Source organism: Chiloscyllium plagiosum, unplaced genomic scaffold, assembly GCF_037043375.1.
Source record: "Chiloscyllium plagiosum isolate Xiang-an unplaced genomic scaffold, Cpla_swu_hap1 HiC_scaffold_43, whole genome shotgun sequence".
Lineage (NCBI taxonomy): Eukaryota > Metazoa > Chordata > Chondrichthyes > Orectolobiformes > Hemiscylliidae > Chiloscyllium > Chiloscyllium plagiosum.
In genome coordinates, this window is record NW_028270181.1 from 24646069 (window position 1) to 24668329 (window position 22261).

A 22261-nucleotide genomic window follows, 5' to 3' on the forward strand; every position below is an offset into this window, starting at 1 on the left:
GTTACCATTAGGCTCTTGATTCCGAGTTATTATTAAATTCAAATCTAACCGTCTGCTGTGATGGGATTTGAACCCAGATTTCCAGAACATTACTTGGGTCTCTGGATTAACAGTCCAGCAATAATAACATTTGTCCATCACTTCCCCACAAGTTAGCAAATTCCAAAATCGACAAACTCCAGAATCGACCATTGGACTCAGAATTGGCATATCCCAGAATTGACAAATCACTGAATTGACAAACCCTAACTCACATCAGAGGACAAGGAACTTTCAGTGATGTTTGAGAAGTTTAAAGGATTTCCTTAATGGCCAATAGAGTCGGCAGACAGATGCCTTCAGAGTGGTTTAGGTTTTTCACAAAGCGGGACAGGCTTAGCAGAGAACACATCAACAGGTGAAGCATTTCTCAAACAACTGAGCAAGTAATAACTGGCAAGGCACTGACATGTCACAATAGACCCAGTGATGCCATTGGCTAATTTTAGACAATCACTGACATTCTGTAATGTATTGCACAAGCTGAGGGAAAAGCAGACTGGGGAGAAAGATGAGTAATTGGCCTGAACCTAGTCAATAAATAGGAAACGTTCTCAGTGAATCACATTTGTTGTCACTGTCCAATCAATGGAAATCGTGCAATTCTAGGCCCCGATTCGCAATTCACCAACGCAAATAACCAGATCAAGAATTCACACCTACACGCTGCACAGTTCCAACCTGAAACTAGCAGCCCTGACAGGTAGGTAGGAACTTGGAGGAGAGGGGTGGGTATAATTGGGGAAGAGGAATGAAAAGGAATAGTAGCGATGAGGAAAGATGGATTAGCGAGCAGGCACACACATTTCCAATGTTCAATCACAAGTTTCATTTTGTAACACCTCAGGCATGGTAAAATTCCTAAGGTGCAACACACAAATGTCAATTTTGATACTGATCCACATAAGGAAATTCCAGGACAAAACATTACCAAAGAGGAACGATTTGAAGAGCAGCCTAAAGAAGGATAGAAATGTTGACAGGTTTAAAGAGAAGATCTAAGAGGTTAAAGTACACACAACTGAAGACATGCCCCTTGATGCAGCAATGATTAAAAACCAGGGACAGACAAGAGACAATGATTGGAGAAATTCAGAAGTTCTTGTAGGGTTCACTAGGATTCCTGTTAGAGGAGGTTACAGGGTGAAACCATAAAACGATTTGAATTCAAGGATGAATATTCTAAAACTGAGATGTTGCCTCAGCAGAACCTACTATTCAACGAGTACAAGGATGATAGATGAACAGTACTTCTTGCGAGTTAAATGCAATCAGTCAAGTTTTAGGTTAGTTTAAGTTCTAAAGTGGATGATCCTAGCCAGATGGATCTTTCAGTCATTTAGTTTGGGTACCAGTATTGCCCAGTGAAAATTCAATGAGGGATATTGGTGAAAACAACTTTACGTTATCAGGCATGGCGTATATTAACTAATGGGGACTGTACTTGTTACACATGCTGTGCCTGAACGTCAATGTCTTTAAATGGTCTATGTTTGTTGAACCTTATACAGATCAAATGTCTCAGATTTGATCTTGATTTTCCTTTTGTACAGAAATGAATTACTTTACTTATTCATTGATTTGTTCATCTATTCATCAGTGAAGGTGACACAGTACCAAATGTAAATTTTCAAAACACAAAACTGGACAGACGTGAGAGCTGTGGGAATGTTACACAGAGGCTTTGAGGCATCCAGATAGGACAACAAGCAGGATGTTGTCTCAGAATAAGTGGATGTCCATTTTGGACTGAGGACAGATTTTTTCACAGGGTGGAGAATCTTTGGAATTCTTTACCTCAGGGGGCTGTGGAAGCTCAGTCACTGAATTTGCATGATAGAGAGATATAGATTTCTAGAGATTAAGAGGTAGCAAGGCTTATGTGGATAGCTCATGGAAAATGGCATTAAAGTAGATCAGCTATAGCACAGAAGGCTTGAGGGACTGAAAGGCCTACTCCCGCTTCTAGATTTGTTACTTGCCTCATGATTGGTCCTTTGCTCATTGTCTGCAAATGCTTCATCCTGAGCAATCTTATCAGCTCACAGTGGTGATTTATGTTGCCTACTACTCTCAGGGCAGGATGAGGAGGAAGATCCCAGAACAGGAATCAAACCCACGCTGTTGCAATCCCCCTACACTCCGGACATGAGGGCAGGTTTAAGTGCCGGGCTGCAATGGCTCAGGTCAGCTCCGCTGATGGCAGCCTGTGTTACCAGTTTACTTCTTATGAAAGAACTTGTCCTTAAATCCAACAATGGAATCGTTCCAAGAAAACAGGAGCACTTTTCATGACCACAAGACTTTCCAAAATATTTTACAGCCAATGAAGAAATTATTCATTTTATAATTTGCACCCCCATCTTGAACCTTCATATCTCTCCCCCTAAAGTCATTCCTTAAAACCTGTTATAGAAACAGACCTGTCATAGAACCAACTCGTCCATGCCGACCAGGTATCCCAACCCAATCTAGTTCCATTTGCCAGCACACGACCCATATACCTCTGAACCTTTCCTATTCATATACACATCCAGACGCCTCTTAAATGCTGTAATTGTACCAGCCTCCAACACCTCCTCTGGCAGCTCATTCTGTACATGCATCACCCTCTGCGTGAAAAAGCTGCCCCTTAGGTCCCTTTTATATCTTTTCCCTCTCACCCTGAACCAATGCCTTTTAGTTCTGGACTCCTGCACCCCAGGGAAAAGATCTTATCTGGATCGAGTGATTGATCATGGGCTTTGATACTTTCTCAGGTAGAAGACTGCAGAGTTTCACAAGCATTACCTTCAAACTGTTCTGGGGGTCAGATAGTCACAATGCCTGAGGGGGACAGTTGGACAAGCCTAATGTATAGGACGTAGTATCAGGTAAGGGGAAAGCTCCCGATCTGCATTGTCATGTACTGGATAACACCAGAGGGTGGCTGAACACTGAAAGATCAGGCACCTTTTAGAAATATATATTCTTACAATGGGTGCAGGCTTCATCCTGCAGTTGACCATCCCTAAATGCCCTTGAATGGAGCAGCTTGTAAGGCCGTGTCAGAGGGCAGTTAAAGGCCAACCACATTTGCTGTGGGTCTGGAGTCAGCTGGAGGCCAGACTGGTAGGTTCCATTCACTAAAGGGATATTAATGAACCAGATGCTTTACAATAATATATTGTTTCACACTCCATTGCAGATTTAACTTTCAATTCCCGATCTTATTAGTTCCACTAGCTACTGTGGTGTAATTTGAACCTGTGTTTCTAGTCCACTCCTCTGGATTAAAGTCCAGTAACACATCACCACTACACTCATTTTCCCCAAACAATGTTTTTTTTTTCTCTGAACTGTTTTTATGTGGCATGATCAAATGGCTCCCTTTTGCTGTCACCTTAAATCCAAATCTGTGGGGAAATCTTAAGTTAGTTAACTTGGAGAGGGCAAACTCTACCACATCACACTATCTCGAACAGAAGAGATGGCCCATTAAATTGTAGAGCTGATCAGAAAGTGATGCACTTCCACCCACCCCCTTCCCAGCTTTTTGAACAATTTTGAAATGATTGAAGTGCAATTTATCCAGTACTAAACCATTCCATAGTAATAGCTAATGCAGAGGTAAGAACTTAATGCAAGGAAAATTCTAACACACACACACTCTTCGTCTATTTAGAGCAGATCATTGATAAGTACAGTGGAAGAATGCCCTTATGTCCTTGAGTTATGCCAATGGGACTGTTTATATCCACACATGGGGTCTTGGTTTAATGAATTGATCTGAAAGAGAATCTGCCAGTGCAGCACTCCCTCAATACTATATTTAATTGTTAGCCTAGATCCTTACTTATTGCTGCAGAATTGGCTTGGCAACCTTTTGATTACTAGTAAAGGTTATAACTGACTGAGGAGCCACAAACGGCACCTTAGCCTCTGTAAATCATTGTCTTCTACCAAAGTGTAGAAAAGATATACTAGGATGCTAGCTAGACTGGAAGGTTTGAGTTATAAGGAAGTTGGATAGACTGGAACTTTCTTCCCCAGTGAGTAGCAGACTCAGAGGTAGAAATGGCAGTGAAGGGGGCTTTTGATACATCAGCCTTCATCAGTCAGGGCACTGAGTATAGAAGTTGGGAAGTTATGTTGCAGTTATACAGGATGTTGGTGAGGCCACACTTGGGAGTATTGTGTTCAGTTTTGGTCACCTCGTTATAGAAAGCATATCATTAAACTGGAAAGAGTGCAGGGGAATTTACAAAAATGTTGCTCGGACTCAATGGTCTAAGTTATCGGGAGAGGTTGGTCAAGCTAGGACTTTTTTCTTTAGTGTCGGAGATTGAGGGGGAACCTTATAGAGGTGCATAATATAATGAGAGGCATGGATAGGATGAATGCACTCAGCCTTTTTCCCAGGCTTGGGGAATCGAGGACTAGAGTGCATCAGTTTTAAGGTTAGAGAGGAAAGAATAAAAGGGAACCTGAGGGGAAACTTTTTTTTTTAACACGGTGGCACGCACATGGAATGAGCTGCCAGCAGAAATGGTTGAGGTGGGTACATTAACAACATTTAAAAGGCATTTGGACAAATACATGGATTGGAAAGGATTAGGAGGATATGGGCCAAGTGCAGGGAAATGGGATTAGTGTGGATGGACATTTTGGTCGGCGTGGACCAGTTTGGGCCAAAGGGCCTATCTCTGTGCTGTAGGACTATGACCATAGAGGTATATAAAATCACGAGAGGCATAGATAAGTTGATAGCCGACAGTTTTTCCCCATGGTAGGGCAGCCTAAAACTGTAACATATACGTTTAAGGAGAGGGAGGAGACATACAAATAAATCCAGAGGGCGAATGTTTCCACATAGAGGGCAGAGTGTGTCTAGAACAGGCTGCCAGAGGTGGTGGAGGAGGGCAGTACAATTTTGTTATTTAAGAAACATTCTGACAGGTACCTGGACGGAATAGGTATGGAGGGATACGGACTAATCCATATCCATACAGGCAAAGGGGACTAGGTTTTTTTTAGATTAGATTAGATTAGATTACTTACAGTGTGGAAACAGGCCCTTCGGCCCAACAAGTCCACACCGCCCCGCCGAAGCGCAACCCACCCATGCCCCTACATTTACCCCTTACCTAACACTACGGGCAATTTAGCATGGCCAATTCACCTGACCTGCACATCTTTGGAGTGTGGGAGGAAACCGGAGCACCCGGAGGAAACCCACGCAGACACGGGGAGAACGTACAAACTCCACACAGTCAGTCGCCTGAGGCGGGAATTGAACCTGGTCTCTGGCGCTGCGAGGCAGCAGTGCTAACCACTGTGCCACCGTGCCACCCACTAGGTTAAATTGTGAAAGCTGGGTGGCATGGACAAGTTAGGCCGAAGGTCCTGTTTCAATACTGTAGACCCCTATGACTCTAGATTGTCAGCTCCACTCAGCAGTGAAGCCATCATCTTGGATGCTGGTCCATGGGTGCGAGCTGACGTTTCCATAGAGTGTTGCATTGTCAGAGGTTCTGACTTTCTGATGTGGTGCGGCTTAGGCTGAGACTTTCTGCCATGACAGGGTAAATGTAAAAAGGTCTGAGACCATTAATGACAAGGGTGTGTTCCTGATCTCCAGGCTCATTAATCCTTCGATGAATAGTAACAGAGCAGGTAATCCTTCAGTTAGAAGGTAATTGGTACAAATCCTGCTCCATATCACGTTATTGACACCTCAGCGTGGTACAGAGGGACTGCTGCACTGTCAGAACAGCAAGCCTTCAAACAAGAGGGAAAACCTCAGGCTGTCTTCATCAGGGATAGCTGAAGAGACCAGGAATCTGCAACCTTACACACTCTCAATTCCACCCAGTGCAGTTATGGAAGAATGGAAGAAACAAAAAAGATTAGGGTTAGAGAGTTAGTTAGGATTAGAGAGATGAAAAGATTCAGAGGAATGGTTCCAAGACTGAGCAACTTCAGTGACATGGATAGACTGGAGTAGCTGGAGCTATTTTCCTGGAGAAAGAGAAAGCTGCGATTTGATCAAGGAGCTCATAATCATGAGGAGCCTGGACAGAATCAAGGGGAAGAAACTCTTTACATTAGCAGGAGCAGAGATTACAGGTTTAAAGCAAAAGCAGCAACAGAAACAGAGGAGAAAACTTTCACACAGCCAGCATTTGGCCTCTGGAGTTTGCTGGCAGAGTGTGGGGTGGAAGAAGATTCAAGTCAGGGTGCAAAGGGGGAAATTGTATTGTTATCTGTTAAAGGAAGAACGTAGGCCGACAATGCGGCAGGGAACGCCATTATGAGCATTGCTCATTCAGAGAGCTGGCAGAGATACGGCAGGCTGAATGGCTTCAACTAGTTGGTGCTATAACAATTCTGCAATTCGAGCTGAGGATTCTGTAGTGCCCTACTTCCAAACAATTCAATGCTTTTAAATGTGCAAAACTATTTGAAAATCACGAGAAACTGCACTCCAGCTCTGAACACAATATAAAAGGATAAAGTTTATTGTTTTTTGGAAACATTATTCCATACAAAGAAAGTTTTTTTTTGCCATCGGTGATAAATCCATGTAGTACCAACATACAGCAACACCCAACCGTACATAGCCTGCCAACAGATGTGATTTAATGAAGAGTGGGGGACAAAATGAGGGGGTGTCAGGAGAATGGAGGTGCCACCAATTGACTAAGGAATTCAAAGTAAGGGCAGTGTTGTGAATATCCCAGGGGAATGAAAACATTACTTTCTTTTGAAATTTCCAAGCACTTCCATTCATTATGGGAAAAAGCTTTGTTTTTCAACCTGGTCCGTTCTGTTGGGAATGGAAGGGGAGGTCATGTGATGCGATCTCCAGGAACGTCACTCTGAACAGGAGTTTGCCAAGTATGCTCATTTCCTGGAGCAGGTCAAAGTCTACATAGAGTAAGCCCAAGTTTCTGCTTTACCAGTGCCTCAGATTTCACATAATTAGAGACTAGAACTGAGACAGTGTGGCAGGGAACAGGTGGACTCCCTGGACACATTCCTCTCCTCCCCTCCCCCCCCCTATCGTACCAGATAAATCTTGTTGGCCCTCCCCACTTGCCTGAGCTATTCCTGCCATCATATGACTATGGGCTACTGGAGTGCGCAGACTGCTATTCACTGGGACCTAGCATTGGTACAAAAGGTGGAACTGCTACAGTTCTGCCCTTGGTGTCCGAAGAATGGCAGCACAGGCAACGTTTCCTCAAGACCTTCAGTATCTAAACCCAAGACGCTGATCATTGGCTTGCCCATGAGGGGATCACGGTAAACCAGCATCCCATCCCGCTCATCCTTCACATTCTCAGGATCAGTGATGAGGAACGAGGAAGTTGTGGTACAACCCACTGTCACAAGTTCAAGAATACTGATGCTACCTACCAAGGTCCAACAGTCAGAACGCCAGCTGAGGACAGCTAACACCAGGACCAATTACATCGGGAGCCTTCCCTGTCTGGCCGGGACTTGAAAAACTGAGACATTGGAGTTTATCTTGTGGAGAAGTGTTGGACCCTTTACCCACTGGTGTTCAGAAGAAAGAGATCTTCAGCGATGGTGGACAGGGCAGGTGGAGAAAGGATGCTTCCTCTTCTGACGGAGACCAGAACTATGGGACAGAGTTCAAAAATAAGACATCACCCTTTCTGAGGCATAGAGGAGAAAACATTTCTTCTCTCAGAGCATCATCAGTCTGGGGCATTCTTTTCAACAGAGAGCTGTGATGGGGGGAACTGAGTTATTAAATTTATTCAAGACTTAGTTAGAGGGATTTTTGATGGTCAAGGGACTCAGGGAGCTACTGGGAGGGGGAAGAAGAGGCACACAGGAATGCGGGGTCGTTACCCCAATGATGATCAGCTGTGATCCAAGTGAATGGTGCAGCACACCCGTGGGGCTGAATGGCCTACTCCAGCTTTAAGACCAATGTTCACTATTGAGGAATGGGAGGCGAAGTGGGGAGACGGGGAGGGGGCACTGAAGGCCTGCAACACAATAACTGCCTTAATGGGGCTGTACGGCAGAAAGGAAAGGAACCAGTTTAATCAGCTGATAAATGATATAAACACAAGAGCAACGTTGCAGTGCATAGTGGACGTTCAGTACTGGCTGGCATTAGCTTCTCAGAGTAGTCCCGATGTACACTGAAGCAATAGGATGAGAGTAGGATGAGTTTTTACTTACAGGCAGTAAACAGCGAATGCTAGGAGAGGCAGAGGATTGGGTTCAGAATAGAAAATTCTCTCCCAGACACCTTCTGGACTTTATAAGGGGAGCACCAGTGAGTGCAGACTGACCCATGGCAGTGATGACCCTGGTGGTATTGGGGCAGATCTACACACAGGGCAGACCAGCTTCAATACCCACCCCACATGATGATCGCTATCATTTAGGAGGAAGGGCAACAGGGTTAGTACACAGGAGAAAGCTCCGCTCTGTCTCATGTGACACTGTGCAAAGACCCCCGGCACAATGTCACATTCGCCAAACCCAGCCAAGGAGGCAGTAGGGGCACTAACACTGGCATGATGCCCTGAACTCAGAGAAAATGACAGGAGGGGGAAGTAAACCCCAACTGGTTTTTAAAAAAAAAAAATCACCAAGCAAGAGTTGGATGGTTTGGAGGTGTGTGCACACATCACCATCGGTTAATACCTACTAAGGTTATGGTGTAAACACTGTTTGAACATGGCCCAGAATGATGGTTGAAAGCCTCAACAGAGAAAAGGCTGCTGTATAAAAGTGGCAGCAAACTCCATTTCTATGCCAGGACAATCAGAAAAGTCATGGTTCCAGGATCCCTTCCACTGGTTAAAGGAGAAAAACACAACTGATTGACCAAAATTATACGTGCTAAAAAATAAAACAATTTACCACACAACTTGATTGTTTTGTTGGCCAGTTGAGTTGATCCCATCTCAAACTACCCGAGCAGGTGATTTTATAAATTTTTATTAAGTTCTAGCAATGAGACTTTGCTAAAAAACCTCCCCCCCACCCCCACCATTCAGAGAAAAATGACAAACAAAATCAGAAACTCTTGGAAAAAGAGACATTTCAGGTCCAGCTCCCCTTCTTCAGAACCATTCTGAGGAAGGGTCACTGGACCTGAAACGTTAACTCTACCTTCTCTCCACAGATGCTGCCAGACCTGCTGGAGTTTCTCCAGAAATTTCTGATTTTGTTTCTGATTTCCAGCGTCTGCAGTCTCTGGGATTTTTGTTTAAAAAAAGAGAGAAAAACTACATGCTGGAGCTGACAAAGCACACAGAAACTGATAGAAACACTGGCAGTGAGGGATAAACAGAGAGAGAGGAAGGCTGAAAGCTCACCAGATAAGAAACGAAAGTGGAACTTTCTCCCACAAATCATTCAAATACTTTAAGAAAGAATGTGCCACTTTGGAAAAAAAGGAATAAGGAACTGCATACATGGTAAACTTAGATGGACAGCTGATACACAGGAACATTCAATGTTTCTGTGCTCTGATCCAAGATCAAAGTTCTAAACCAGAGTAAATCCATTTTAAGAGCTAACCCATCTGCTGCTTGCCATCACTAATGGTCTGTTGCACTTTTCCTGCTGCCTTTATTTTGAAATCAAAAAAACGTGCTTAAAAGCAAAAATCACTGAAGCCTAGCAGCCCAGTGCAGGCAATGCCAAGGTGGAATTGCACCTTCCAAAGTTAGTCTCCTGACCTTTAGAAGCTGCTCTCCAGGACCAAGCTTTGGATCGCTGGCTGTGAATAATCCTAACTTGTCAAATTCATAAACACTAAACCTCACCAACCCAAAACGCTCAAGTGTGGAAAAACGTTACACAAAAATCCTTTTATTTTTGGTGTTTGGGGGGTGGGGGGAAGGGGGCGGATGAAGGAAGTAAAGAAGAAATACTGCAAATCTCCACTTGCTCCTGGGACCTGGCCTTAGCCTGGCAGTACATAGAAACCAATCCCACAATTCAAGCAACTACCAAGCTCAGTAAATAAATAACAAGATAGGTCCATTCATTTTCATCCAACAGTAAACAAAGGTTGGCAAATCGTAACAACCGATTGGTGGCGGCTGTAGAAAGACAATAGCTCACAGTTGGCAGTGTCATCTGTTGGTAACTGTGGACTTTGCCAAGCACATACACCTCACTCCTGCTAATTGGGGGCTGAGACACTCAGTAACACACAGCTTTCCAAGTCCAGCATAGTCACCCATTACAGAACTAAAGCGCATGCAGTGTGTGTCCCATCCTGAATGCAAAGAGCATTGGGACAAAGCAGCCAGAACATTAAAGGAGGCGATGCTTTCGTGAATTGCTTTAAAATAAAAACCTGGGGAATATTTAGCCTAAGACAAAACAAAGCTTAGGAGTTCAATGGATTATAATTCAAATAATTAAGCAAGGAGCTCTTGCGCAGGGGTGTGTAGAACTCAGAACAACATTCTTCCCCAAAACTGTGAACAACATTATGGCTTTGTACCAAACCCCTTTGCAAACCTCCAATTTTAAAAGTGAGATATTATTCTCAGCTCTCAGGTCTTGCTGTGTTAGGGAACTGCTCCGATATGGCTTTGTGTACAAATTGCTTAAGAACTCTCGTTTGTTCTTTGACAAAAAAAACTTTCACCTTTCTCCCAAAACAAAAGGGTCTCTCTTTCTCTCCCATCCCCACCCCACCCCTCTTCATCATTTCCAAGAATTTAGCAGAAAATTGGGACCAACTTGTCTGGTTGCAAAAAAAAAATGATTCACCGTCATGTGGCCAAAGTGTGAATGTTGCAGAATTAATTACTTGGCCACAGGTTAAACTTATTGGTTTTAACTTTTGTTTTTGGCAGATTTCAGGGGAGCCTGTGTATCACTGCAGAGGCCTCAGGTGTTCAGAATCGCAGGCCAGGTCAAAGCGTCTAGAAGTGGAGTCAGCACACGGAGAACTTAGATATCCATCTCAAACTGAGCATCATCCCCTAGAAAGAGAGAGAGAGAGAGTTACGGGTCAATATTCTGGTGCCTTAACGAGCTTAAGTGGAATCCGAGGAGGAAAGGTAAGAAGGGCAGCTTAAACCTAAAGTAAAAGGGATAAATCTCACAACTGCTACAAAACTGCAACCTTGGCTCCACTGGTGGCACTCTTGCCAGAAGGTTGCAAGTTCAAGTCCTACTCCAGCACAAACATCTAGGTTGGCACTGCTGTGAAGCACTGAGTGGACATGTTGCCAAGAGGCATGGATACCTTTCGGTTAAGGCATTAAGCCTCCGTCACACCTGTTCTTGGGACTATTTCAAAGTAGAGCAAAGGAAGCTTTCCCAGTGTGTCAACCAGCATTTAACTGTCAACCAACATTACTAAACAGAGGCAAAGGGGTAGGCCATTCAGCCCATCAAGCCTGCCACATCATGACCAATCATCCAACTCAATGTCAATTTCCCATGTCATCTCTATATCCTTTGATCGCTAAAAAACAAACAATTTATTCTGTTGCTGTTTGTGGAAAATGGCTATGCGGCACATTGGTTCCCCACTTTAAAACAGCGCCTGCACTTTCAAAAGAAAGTAAGTGATTAATTGGGTGTAAACCACTTTGGTCACTAAAGGCGCTATATAAATTCAAAAGCTCTTTCAGTGCAATACTTACCCAGTAACAGTGGGGCCCAGGCCCACATTATAGGCTTAATGGCCCTTGACTAAGTTTAGACACATACCTTACTGAGAGTTTGAGGAATTGAATTTTGCATTTACGTAGTAAATTGCACATCCTCAGGACATTCTACACCAGCTCACGGCTAATTAGTTATGGATGGCATAGTCACTAGTGCAGGTATTGATGCAAGAAATGTCAGGTCCCTTCTCTGGTTCAGATAGTGATTGGGTTCAAGCCTCATGCCAAACCCACATGTACCAACATTAGCTGCCACTTCTCTCAGTCACCCCATTGCGTGAGTTCACAGATGTAACAAAAACAGTACTTGCTATGGAACCAAACTGGTGGTGCCAAGGGATCACTGTACACAGTCCAGCCTCTGCCATTACAACCAACCAGCCACAGAGAGCATTGGGGCATTTACATCCAAGCCTCTCTTTTGACATTGGTAGAGCAAGATATCGCAAACATAGAATTACAGAATCCCTGCAGTGCGGAATGAGACCATTCGGCCATCGAGTCTACACCGACCCTCCAAAAAAACATCCCACCCAGACCCCTCACCCTATCCCTGTAATCCTGCATTTGCTACTAATCCACCTAATTTGGACATCTTTGGATTGTGGGAGGAAACCGGAACATCCGGAGGAAACCCACATAGACACGGGGAGAACGTGTAAACTCCACACAGGCAGTTGCCCGAGGCTGGAATCAAACCCGGGTCCCTGTTGATGTGAGGCAGCAGTGCTGAGTCACTGCGCTACCCCTGGATGAGATAAACATCCAGAGAATCCTGCTTTGATGATAAAACAGAACTTGATAGAAATACTCAGCATATCTGGCAGCAGCCAGAAAAAAAGGTTCACGTTTCGTTTCCTATTTCGATGCTCTTCGCTTATTTCAGCTTTCCAGCATCTGTAGCATTTTGCTTCTGATGCTGGCTGAAGGATTGAAAAGAGAAAGCGGCCAGGTTACTGTGCAGAACTCCTTTGCTCTTCTTCAGGGGGAATCATCAATATTCACCTGAGGAGCTGAATTAAAGGTCAGGTTTAATGTTGTATCTAGAAGGCAGTACAGTAGAAACTCAGTGCAACACTCTTTCAACTGAGCTGGTGTGCTTCAGTCTCTAAATCTTGAGCCCATAACCTTCTGATAGAGATGATGTGGAGGAGCCGGTGTTGGACTGGGGTGGACAAAGTTAAAAATCATACAACACCAGGTTATAGTCCAACGGGCTTATTTGAAAGTGTTATCCTGTTCCACAGTTACTTGATGAAAGAGCAGCACTCCGAAACCTAGTACTCCCAAATAAACCTGTTGAACTATAACCTGGTGTTATGTGATTTTTAACTGCTCTCTCGCTTCTATGAGCTGAGGCCAATTTGTGCTCTTACCCCCAGGTACAAAATAGATACCGTTCGGAAAACACATGTAATGTATATGGTGGGGGAGGGTAACTTCATGAATCTGCCTTCCTTTATACAGCTGTGGCTGTACTAAAAGTTTACTGTTTAAAGAGTTTGAAAATGTGTTGCTGGAAAAGTGCAGCAGGTCAGGCAGCAGCCAAGGAACAGGAGATTCGACGTTTTGTGCATAAGCCCTTCTTCAGGAATGACAATAGACAATAGGTGCAGGAGTAGGCCATTCAGCCCTTCGAGCCTGCACCGCCATTCAATATAATCATGGCTGATCATTCCTAATCAGTATCCTGTTCCTGCCTTCTCTCCATAACCCTTGATTCCACTATCTTTGAGAGCTCTATCCAACTCTTTCTTAAATGAATGAGGAAGAAGGGCTGAAGGGCTTATGCCCGAAGAAGGGCTTATGCCTGAAACGTCGATTCTCCTGCTCCTTGGATGCTGCCTGACCTGTTGCGCTTTTCCAGCAACACATTTTCAGCTCTGATCTCCAGCATCTGCAGTCCTCACTTTCTCCTGTTTAAAGAGTTTGACTGACAAGGGAGTGACAGGAGATCAGCGTTCAGCAGGATAGTGTGGTTGAGGTCACATTCAGATCAGCCATAATATTATTAAATGATGAAGCAGGGTTGAGGGGCTGGTTTAGTTACTGCTTCTCTGAACTCACATGCTGACATTTAATACCCTGAAACATAGCTGGTAGTTGAAGGTGATTTACCCTGTGTAATAAAGGGCACTCAGGGCAACGGTTTGAACAAATAAATGAAGATTGGATCCAAACGAGTGAGCTTGAAGGACAGATAAGAAGCAAGACAGAGGAATTCGGAAGGCAGAGGGAGTTAAGAGTTGGAGAGGAGCTGGAACACTGGAGAAAGACGTGAAGCTGGAAAGATTGCCTAAGCACAAAATTCCACAGAAGTTTATTTCAGCTATATTGTTATTTACTTATTTAGAAGGAATGAGCAAAGGGGAAATAAAAAAGTTACACCATCACTCCATAACTTTGCTAAACAAAAGTTAGAATTATTCTAGTGTAAGTAGAATAATCTACCAATGAGTCCACCCTGGTCCATACTGACTTTCCACCTTCCTTAGTGACTGCTACACTTGGGGCTAATGACAAAGCTTCAAACTTTCTGAACGGATGCTGGATTTTCTCCTTTTCAAATACAGATTTTCAACAAATTGGTTCTACCACATTTTGGGAAGGTGGGGAGCTTGAGGGATGGATTCTGAAAGGACACCTGCTTCACGATGGGGGAGGGATGAGAGAATCTCTAACAATTCAGGCATACAGTTTAAAGATTTAGGGCTCACAGCACCATGAACCGAGGTTCGATTCCAGCCTTGGGCAATTGTCTGCGTGTGTTTCCTCTGGGTGCTCCGGTTTCCTCCCACAGTCCAAAGATGTGCAGGTCAGGTGAATTGGCCATGCTAAATGGCCCGTAGTGTTAGGTGCATTAGTCAGAGGGAAATGGGTCTGGGTGGGTTACTGGTCAGAAGGACAATGTGAACTTGTTGAGCCGAAGGGCCTGTTTCCACACTGTAGGGAATCTAATCTAAAAATCAGGGGTTTCTTACATTCAAGATGGGGAGGGGGAGGAATTTCTTCCCTCACACAGCCTTTAGTCTTTGGAATTCTCTACCACAGAGAGGAGTGGAAGCCAGGTCATTCAACACTGAGTTGGACAGAGTTTTGACAGACAAAGATTACGAGATTAGGAAACAGAAAAAAAGGGAGGCTAGGGCCATAATCAAATCAGCCACCATCTCAGTGAATGGAACAGCAGGCTCAGGGAGCCGAATAGCCTACTCCTACTCTCACAACCTTTCCGTATATTAGTGGTTTGGTGGATAAATAGGAATAAGTGTAAGTTTAGCTCTGTCTGGCTGAAATGGTACTAGGCCCATAACCTCCAATTATTACCAAACAAGGAAAAAGAGAGTGTTGAAATCCTAGTGGTGTGGAGATTTCTCAAGTCAAGAGAAAATATTCATAGTCCAAGAGGAGATGTCCAAGTAGGGAGCGAACTTGGGGGGAGGTTATAGAAAAGGAGACATGGTTTGGTAAAATGGGCAAGAGTTAAGACAAAAGGAGAGCGTGCAATCAGACTAAAGACACAATATAGGAGTGCAAAGAGTTTGATCTGTGCTACTTTTGGGAACTAGCAATTTTTGGGAACTGACCGGACTTACCAGCTGCACTTGCAAAACTCTCATGACAGCACCTGACATTCAGTAGGATTTGACAATACGACGATTTCACAAATGCGTCCAAAAGAATTAGACTGAAACAATTTCGGATTCAGTTGGAATTGCAGCGTCACATACTTGCCTGTGCTGGAAACTACCTGTATTCATACACAGGCCCTTGTTCTTTGCAGATATAAATAAATTGTACATACATTGCGCCTGTTTCAACCTCACAAAACAGATGACAGCCACGCTCAGGTTCATTTTTCGAGGCAATGCCTTGACCAGAGTTAAAGTGCGTGATTTAAAACTGAAACCAAATGTGGCAATTAACTGTCAATCATAATGAACTGGCACATTCTCCAAGGCTGCACCTCTACTAATCACAGTGCATTTGTCAACCAATCAGTACTCTTTTCTCACACAATAGAAATGTTGTCTTCGGTGTCGACCAACACCCTGGAGTTGTTCAGGGAGAGGTGGGCGCCGCAGGGAGTGGAGTGCATCATTTCTCCCTCCAATTCTATTTTGATTTAGTCCCTACCCTCCCCCTCACTGTTTTGATCACACAGCATTGCCCTTTGATGTGAAGGGCAGTGTTTGTCACTGGCCACCCGGGTGTTTTCCTATCTTCCTGGTAAAAGAAAAACAAACAAAAAATTTAAAAATAGAAATGTTGTCTTCCCTTTACGTTGGTATTTCTTGCCAATTTATCTTGACAAGTGCAAAACAAACAGCTTTGACAAAATTAGTGCTTTTTCCAGCAATACTGTCATTCTATATTACCAAATAATGAAAAGCAAATACAGTAATTATGAGTATGGTTATACAGATGAGTGAGTGTGTTAACTGCACCTGGATGCTGTTAATCCATACTGGTTCTTGGCATCACTCATCATTTCTGCTTCATAAATATTAAGATTAAAATCAGATTTAACTGCAGTCATTCTTAAATATAATTTAATCTCACCAGCAGCTGCCTTCCTCTCGCGGTTGTTGTTATCAGCACAGTGGCCAGAGTCGTTCGCTTCTACCTTGGCATCATCGGCAGTGCCAGGCGTGGTCACACCTGGGATGTGCGGGAGATAACGGGGAGGGGTCTTGGCAACTGGGGAATGGCGACACTCCATCAGAAACTTCCGATCGTAAATTATCCGGGTTCCTGAAAGGAATTAAACAAACATCACAGGAGGATATACCAAATTAAATTCACACAAGGAGGTCTAAACCGGTTTCCCATCCCCTTGTGTGTTTTAAGGCAGCACATCTATTACATTAAAAACAAATCATGACGTTTCAAGAACATACAAACGCATGAATTAAAAAGGAGTAGGCCGTTTGGCCCCTCAAGCCTGATCTGCCATTAAGATAATAATCAATTTGCTTATGGCTTCAATTCCGTATTCCCAGCACATCCTTGGGAACCAATAACTCTTCTTCACAAGAATCTACTGACATGTTAAAAAACAAAAGAATTTCATGTCCTAAGGCATTCCAAGAAAATTCTCCTCTGTCTTAAATGGGAGATCCTTTATTTTGAATCTGTTGCAGCTTCTTGCACAATGGGAAATGTCCTTTCAGCATCCAGTCTGTCAAGTTCCCTCAGGATTTCATGTGCTTCAATACGATCACCAACTTTAATAAGCATAATGAGATCAGACATTGTTTATTCATCCTTTTGGAAAACAAAATCAAGGACTTAGAGAACCCGCAGAGTAGCCATATGCCAGTGGTGGTACCAGTGCTGAGAGACTTAGTATTTCTTGTTCTTTGAAGGGATGTAGTCCTACCCCTAACTGCCTTATGGAAGGTGGTGGTGAGCACAGCTTTTGAGAATTACTGCAGTCCATCTGGTGTATGGTCACCTACAATGCAGTTAATGAATTTCAGTATTTTCATAGAATCCCTCAAGTGGAAGCAGGCCATTTAGCCCATCGAGTCCACACCAATCCTCCGAAGATCACTCCATCCATATCCCCCCCCCCTCCTTGTAACTCTATATCCCCCATGGCTAATCCACCCAGCCTGGGGAATGGAATTGGGAATCAGAGTTAGACCACTGCCTAGAAATGGGAAGTGAGGGGCAGAAAGGGGATAGAATCATAGAATGCCTATGACGTGGAAACAAGTTATTCGGCCCACCAAGCCCACACTGACTCTCCAAAGAGAGCATCCCACCCAGACCTACACCCCTATCCTATCCCTGTAACCCTGCATCTCCCATGGTTAACCCACCTAGCCTGCACATCTCTGAACACCATGGGCAATTTAGCATGGCCAATCCACCCAAACCTGCACCACTTTAGACTGTGGGAGGAAACCAGAGCACCCGAAGAAAGGTCTCAGACACGGGGAGAACATGCAAACTCCACACAGACAGATAGTCGCCTGAGGCTGGAATCAAACCCGGGTCCCTGGCGCTGTGAGGCAGCTGTGTTAACCACTGAAACATTATATCGCCAATTTTGTCCCAATGACAATGAAGGAATAGTGACGTATTTCCAAGTCAGAATGGTGACTGACTTGGAGGGGAACATGCAGGCCATGGTGTTCCCAAATACCTGCTGTTTCTGTCCTAATTGGCCACAGATGCCGTGGTATTTGGAACTTGAAAAGGCTACAAGAAACTGCAGTGAGCTCCTTGGGGCTGAGCAGAGTGATGTGCAGGGGTTTGAAAAGGATATTTAGGCAGAAAGCAATTTCCATTGAGGTGCACTTTGGAACCAGAGGACACGGATTTAAGGTCACAAACCCTTGAAGCAGAGGGAAATGGGAAATATAGTAAATTATTCAATTCAGCGGCTTTGTGCGATCTAAAATACTGAGTGTCAGAAGGTGAAGGAGCTTTCCAAAGAAAATTGGGAAAGTTTGTCAGGACTTCACAGGACAAACATACTAACCAATCAGAAGGCACGTACAGACATAATGATTTGAGTGGTCACCTTCTTGGCTGAGATTCCACAACTCACACCTCGTTTTCAGCAGCCTCACCCAGTGACCTGCATATTGTTCACTCCTTAGCCTAAGGCCTAACCTCTCTGGTTAACTACAGCAGCAGTGTTCAATAGAAAAATTGCTCACCAGTCACAGGCGAGGCTACAGTGACACCTGTCAAGGCACATGCAGTAATTTTAGTGCCCCTAGTCTCACGATACAAGTAATCCAGATTTGATATTTTTAAACAAACATTCACAACCACTCAGTAACCAAAGCAGTAAAACACCCATAATGATCATTAACCATTCACACACACTGCCTTGTATTGTTACCTTCCTGCCAAAAGGCGCAAGAATCTTAAAAGTTCACATATACACACTCCATTCAATGACAAGTTTTATAGATCAGCATCCGCAGTTCTTTCGGCTTTCATTAGAATCAGTTTCCCTTTCAAAATCAGGGGCAGTAAGTCAGTCTCCTCTAGCCCCACACACTCAAAGATCTTTAGCTCTCCCTATCTGCCCTCTTAACCAACTCCCAGTTTTAAACTGCTCGACCACTGGGGCATCCTATCAGCTGGCAAGATCAGAGATTCTGCACCTCTTGTTTTCCCTCCTTTTTGCCACTCCTTAAAACCTCTCTCTATATTTGGTCATCTTACCTAATAACACCTCAATGCTTGTGAAGTACCAATGATGTTTTATGATGTTAACAGTGCTATACAAGTCTGCTGTCCACTGCACAGCCCCATGGTGTCCACCACAGGTACAGAAAGGGGGCAGGCCCTGAATCCAGCCCCAAACTGGTATTAACTGCAAACTTCAAAATTTTACCCCGTATTTCAATTTACAGATCATTTATATGTAGCAACTAAAGCAGTAATCCCAGCACTGACTGTGAGGGAACACCACTGTCTACCACTCTACAGTCTGAAAAACAATTATCCACCACCTTCAACGTTCACTCCCTCTACCAGCAATGCATAGTTGCAGCAGTGTGCACCATCTACAGGATGCACTTTAACAATCCATTAACAACAACCCCTCCCAAACTCTCAATCTCCGCACCCCATAAGGACAAGACCAGCACATACACTGCACCACCAAGTGCAAGCTGCCCTCCAATCATTCACCATCCTGACTTGGATACAAGTCATTCATTCACGGTGGCTGGGTCAAGTCCCTGCAGCTCCCTCGCTAACAGAACAGTGGGCACATTCACATTGGATGGAGTGCAGCAGTTCAAGGTGGTAACTCACTATCACCTATTCCAGAGCAACTGGGAATGGGTAATAAAAAGCCAGGCTAGCAACATCCAACTCCCATGGATAAATTTAAACAAAACCCTTCATTAACCTTCTGTTTTTACTTCGTCAAGGTATCAGATTCATCGAGGTCTGTCCTTTAACAAATGGGTGCTAACGCTCCTTAATTATTTCTTGTTCACTCACAGGACGAGGGCGTCACTGGTTAGGCCAGCATTTATTGTCCATCTCTAATTGGCTAGAGGGCAGTTAAGAGTCAGCCACATTGCTACAGGTCTGGAGTCACATGTAGGCCAGACCAGGTATTAGATTTTCAGACGATCAACAGTCGTTTTATGGCCATTATTAGATTTTTTTTAAATGGAACTGAAATCCTACCATCAACCAGTTTTTAGAAAGCCCATTGGAATGGGCATTCTGGACCTAATACTTGGAAATGAGTCCAGACAGGTGGAAAGGGGGTGGTTCGGACAGCTTACGTCTGAACAGGAAAGCAATCGACATCCTCACAGGAGTGGGAGGGTTCCTAATGCTGACAAGGAGGGTTCAAATTAGAATTAGAATCCCTACAGTGTGGAAACAGGCCCTTTGGCCCAACAAGTCCACACCGACCCTCCGAAGAGTAACCCACCCAGACCCATTCCCTCTACCCTGACTAATAGCCTACACTATGGGCAATTTAGCACGGCGTTTCACCTGACCTGCACATCTTTGGACTGTGGGAGGAAAACGGAGCACCCAGAGGAAACCCACGCAGACACGGGGAGAATGTGCAAACTCCACATCGAACCCAGGTCCCTGGCGCCGTAAGGCAGCAGTGCTAACCACTAAGCCACTGTGTCGCCCAAAGGTAAAGAGAGAAGAAAATTCTTAAATTGTAGAAGTTTTTTCAACCAGTTTTTAGAAAGCCCATGGGAGTGGGAAGTTCTGGACCTAATACTTGGAAATGAGCCCAGACAGGTAGAAGGCACATCAGTTGAGATAGTGACCATAACTCAGTTAGATTTAGGATTGTCATGGAAAAGGAAGAAGATGGGCCAAGAATAAAGGCTCGCAACTGAAGGAAGGATAATTTTATTAAGATACAACTCGACCTAAGTGGACTGGAGAAGCTACTTAAAAACGGTGGTAGAGCAGTGGGGTAGTATTCGAGGTGAGACAGCGAGAATACATGGCACATATGTTTCCATAGAGACAAAGGCTAGGACCAAGAACCTTTGATGTCAGGGGGCAGGGTGTGGGAGTAGGTACTCGTGGATTCAGCAGCCTTCAAGATGGAGAAATCCACAGCCTTTGAAAGGGGTGAGAGAGGAGACGTCAGAGGCACCGGCTGCAATTTTCAACTCCTCTGTACCAATGGGTGAGGACTCTTAACATTATCCCGCCAGTTGTTGTCTCCAGGAAATTAACTGACACTCTAACCTTGATAATGAGAAATTCGGAGGGACAGAATATATCTGCACTTGGGGACACACAGCTTAACAGGGATAATCTGCATGGATTTGTTAAAGCAAGGTGTTTTGACAAACTTGATTTGACGTTTTTGAGGAGGGAACCAGGGGGGGTTCACGAGGGTTGTGCATTTGATACAGTCTACACAGACTTCAGTGAGGCTTTGGACAAGGCCCCTCATGGCAGACTGGTCAAGAAAGTAAGAGCCAATGGAATCCAAGAGAAAGTGCAATGTTGGTTCCAAAACTGGCCGAGAGGCAGGAAGCAGAGGGTGATGGGAGGGGGAAGTTTCTGTGACTGAAAATCTCTATCCAGTTGAGACTCCACAGGGCTCACTGCTGGGGCCTTTGCAGTTTGAAATGATTTGGACTTAAAACTTGGGGAATATCATCAAGGATTTCATGAATGACATGAAATTTGTCAGGTGGTAAATAGTGGGGAGGGTAGCTGTAAACTTCAGGAAGATATAGATGGACTGGTTAGGTGGACTGAGCAGTGACAAATGGAATTAAACCCAGACTGGTCAAAGGTAATATACTTGGGAAGGGCTAGCAAGACAAGGTATCACACTATGAATGGTAAGTCTCTGTAAAGCATTGAAGACCAGGGGGACCTTGATGTGCTTACCCACAGATCCTGACAGTAGCAGAGCAGGTACATAAGGTAGCTAAGAATGCACGTGGGATACCAGCCTTTATTAGCAGAGGCAGAGAATACAAGACCAGGAAGATTATGCTGGAACTGTGTAAAATGCTGGTCAAGCCACAACGAGAGATTATATTGTGTGCAGATCCAGTCACCACATTGTGACTGCACTAGAGAGAGAGTGAAGAGGAGATTTACCAGGATGCTGCCTGGGCCCCAGGGTCTGAGCTTTAAGGAAAGACTGGGGTTATTTCCCTTGGAGCAGGGAAGGTTGAAAGGGGATCAGATCGAGTTGTATCAAAATATCAGGAACAGTGGATAGGAACTACCGCCCCATGGCTGAACACTTCAACTCCCCCTCCCACTCCACCAAGGACATGCAGATCCTGGGCCTCCTCCATCGCCAAACGCTAACCACCCGACGCCTGGAGGAAGAACACCTCATCTTCTGCCTCGGGACCCTGCAACCACTCAGCATTAATGTGGATTTCACCAGTTTCCTAATTTCCCTTCCCCCCACCTTATCCCAGTTCCAAGCTTCCAACTCGGCACCACCCTCTTTTCGATCTATACGCTCCACCCTCCTCTCTGACCTATCGCCTTCTCCCCTATCTTCACCCCAGCCCTACCCACCCCCCCCTCCCCAGTTATCTCTCAGC

General features: G+C 44.5%; 1 protein-coding gene across 1 annotated transcript in view; it reads right to left on the reverse strand.

Moving 5' to 3' along the window:
• Positions 1 to 6516: 6516 nt before the first annotated feature.
• The window catches only part of LOC122541787 (eukaryotic translation initiation factor 4E-binding protein 2), a 30700-nt gene continuing 14955 nt past the window's right edge, over positions 6517 to 22261 (reverse strand). Inside the window, exons 2-3 of the mRNA XM_087982528.1 lie at positions 16275 to 16466; positions 6517 to 11018 (exon numbers count right to left, since the gene is read on the reverse strand). Of these exons, the coding sequence (XP_087838654.1) occupies positions 10987 to 11018; positions 16275 to 16466 (224 nt within the window). The 3' untranslated portion in view covers positions 6517 to 10986. The remainder of the gene's footprint in view (positions 11019 to 16274; positions 16467 to 22261) is intronic.